Source organism: Arachis ipaensis, chromosome B1 (genome assembly GCF_059453495.1).
Source record: "Arachis ipaensis isolate K30076 ecotype BB chromosome B1, ASM5945349v1, whole genome shotgun sequence".
NCBI classification, from domain to species: domain Eukaryota; kingdom Viridiplantae; phylum Streptophyta; class Magnoliopsida; order Fabales; family Fabaceae; genus Arachis; species Arachis ipaensis.
In genome coordinates, this window is record NC_142436.1 from 45,899,512 (window position 1) to 45,902,633 (window position 3,122).

The 3,122-nt window shown below is 31.4% G+C and overlaps 1 protein-coding gene across 1 annotated transcript; it reads right to left on the reverse strand.

The window, feature by feature from the left end:
• Positions 1-319: 319 nt before the first annotated feature.
• LOC107606277 (serine/threonine-protein phosphatase 7 long form homolog) lies at positions 320-1,097 on the reverse strand. The gene is made up of 3 exons (XM_016308317.1): positions 634-1,097; positions 440-530; positions 320-349 (listed from the first exon to the last, which is right to left on the reverse strand). The coding sequence occupies exons 1-3, from the start codon at positions 1,095-1,097 to the stop codon at positions 320-322; spliced, it is 585 nt and encodes a 194-aa protein (XP_016163803.1).
• Between the last annotated feature and the right edge of the window lie 2,025 nt (positions 1,098-3,122).

The window sequence follows — 3,122 nt, forward strand, 5'->3', positions numbered from 1 at the left end:
ACCAGTCCATGTATTGTTTGGATGGTTCATATCTCTCGACACGTTGACCAGTTAGAACACATGCAGAACTATTTGTCCATGCCGAAATCTAATCTTTATGTTCAATTGCCCAATCTTTGTTTTTGGGACCAGTAAGTACTATGTTATGCGAACCTTTAAGGTTAAAAGGATTTTTTGGGGGGTCCTGATGAAACCCAAACTGTCACCTTACCCTATCGGTTGGATGTCATTTAACACACTCAAAACATATCAATGGCACCGCCGCACTCCATAAATCTGACCCCTCATTGATTTCAAGTGGAATTACATGAGATGGAACTCAGTCTGAGTTGTATGCATCCCATAGAAACTACAGAAATATATCAAAGCACAACGTTATCAATAGTTGTTATCAACTGAATTCAATATCAATACAAAGCACAAATGACAAAACACATACCCCATCTGGGAGAAGATCATCCAACCTTCCCCTCATGTAAGCAGTTGTCCAATGTCTGTATTGGTCTTCGCTCAGTTGATAATTATTCCACCTAACACATAAATGGGAGAAAGTAATTAAAACAAAAATAAAAAATAAAAAATAACATCATATCAAAATTTTACCTACATACAAGTGGAAAGCTAGTATCTAACGGTAGAGGCCTTATTGACGGCATACGTATCCATGCCCACACATGGAACAACACAAGAGGATCATCCATGTCCTTACACTCATATCGTGATGCCTGACACAATGATCTGTACATATGTGCAAGGCATGCGGAACCCCAACTGAACTTCTTAATGTTAGAAAATTGTCGAAGTAATAGCAAAAACTTCAAGTGCACGGTGGCTCTGGACTTGTCACAGAATAATATCGTTCCAAATAGTAACATTATGTGGCATTTCACATACATTTTCTTACTAACCCAATCAGTCAAAGGTAGGCGTCGCTTTAGGCTACGGAACCACGTCAACTTGATCCCGCTTCCTTTATGGTCGTTCGGTCTAAGTGCAGTACCAAATTGCATTAGACACTCATTCTCTAGCCCACTTGTGCTGCTATCAGTCCAACCAGTTACTGGTTGGCCATGAGTCCGGTGTCCCAGGATCATCATGACATCCTCCAACGTAATCATACACTCACCGTGTGGAAGATAAAAAGTGTGTGTCTCAGGATGCTACCTTTCAATCAGTGCATCTATCGTGGGACAATGAGCCATAATCTTACCAATTTGAGATATATAGTAAAACCCACTTTCTCTTAACTGTTCTTCTACCCTAACATCGTAGGAGTCCATTTGATTTAAGTGCCTCGTGCGCAACTTTCTTGAAGCCTAAAATAAATAATGATATCAGTCAATAATTACAACTAACAACAACAACATCAACAATAGTAATAATAATCATAAATATAATTAAAAATAATCATTAAATTAATACTAAATTAGAATAAACATAATTAACAGTTAAAAAATTAATCACTCATATCAATAAAACTAACAACATAATTACTTAATTGATAATTTTCAAATTAGTTACATATAAAAGATTGTCAAGATGTTCTATAATATGGTCTTCAGGGCGTGTGATGTTACGACCTAGTCTTTTTTTTTATTTTGCAAAAAAAAAAAAAAAAGCTTATTTGATAAATATTTTTTACAAAAAATAAATTACTAACTAAAAGTTACTAAAATTGTATGCTAACCATTATTAATATTAATTCTGTTTTTTAATACATTTTTTAAGTCAAACTAAAATGACTAAAACTATACTCTAAATTAATAATAAACCCGTTTTTTAATAAATAATTAAAGTAATTAATTAAAATTGCAATTACCAAAAATAACAAGTCTTTTTATGTAAAAACTTAATAAAATAAAATTAAAGTAAAATCAAAATTATTAAAAATATATACTAACAACAATAATAATTTTGTTTTTAATAAATATTTACAATAAAATTAAAACTACTAACAAAATATGCTAACAACTTTACTAATAATTCTGAGTTTTTAATAAAAATTTAAAAAATACATAAACTACTATAAAATACATAGAACTATACACAAACAACTAACATTAACATTACACTAACTAACAAAATTATTAAACAATTGTTACTAATAACTAGCAACTACTACTCTAAACAACATTAATCAACTAGAAAATAGCACTAATAAATTATATATTTTTAGCATATAATATTATAAAATTATTCGAATAATTAACTAATAATAATGTTAACTAAACTACTTACTTGTATTATACAATGTTAGTTGTATTTTTCTTTTTGCAAAGTAAATTTTGTATCAGAGATGAGTGTATAAGCTTAAGAGATAATATTGGCAGGAGTATGAATTTGGTGCTTTGAAGTTGTAAAAATGAAAGGTTTAAAGCTCTAATATAAAGAAGTTAAAGAAGGAGAAATAAGAAGTAAAAATATGAAACCGTAAAAGGAGTGTTAATCATAAGTAAAGAAACAACTGGATCACGAGTGGGTAGGTTAAAAAAGAAGTACCACGTGTTGACTCTCCAAACAATTTAGCAGTGCCAAATTGATTAACACGTCAGTGCCGTTTTTTAAGAAAACAGCATTGCCGAATTGACACCGTTTTTCGGCACTTCCCACAACGGCGTATTACACGAGTTGGACCATTTATTTTGATTACACAAAATGAAGTCCAATATTTAAAAAAAAAAGTTCTTATTTAATCGTCATCATCATTATCATCATTTTCAAATTCTTTTCTTCTCTCTTCAAGACACTCTCATTCTAAATCCATTAACTGCTATCTCTGCCAACCACCATCATCATTTTTTCCTTACACACTAGCACTGTTGCCATCATCATCACTTCTACATACCACTAGTATTGTCTCTGCTTCATTTACATCAAATATTCTTTTTTCACCCACTAGAAAAATGTTTCTCTCTTATCCTCTTTTTCTTTACCTTTGTATTTACCTCTTTTTGTTTTTCGTGTTTGCTAGTACCACCTTCACTCTTTGTACGACTCATCATACCTTTTTTTTTTCTCCATCGTGCCATCAATATTACCACTATTATTATCTTCAAGTCGTCTCTGCCATCTTCATCGCCAACATCACACCTCTTTCTCTATTGATATTTATTTTTCTTTAA

Bases quoted from the DNA above. Each gene is read 5' to 3' on its own strand.
- LOC107606277 (XM_016308317.1), bottom strand. From the start codon at position 1,097: ATGATGATCCTGGGACACCGGACTCATGGCCAACCAGTAACTGGTTGG. The intron at 531-633 runs GTTAGATACTAG...TTTATGTGTTAG, and splicing joins CCGTCAATAAGGCCTCTACC to GTGGAATAATTATCAACTGA. The intron at 350-439 runs GTATGTGTTTTG...ATATTTCTGTAG, and splicing joins ATGATCTTCTCCCAGATGGG to TTTCTATGGGATGCATACAA.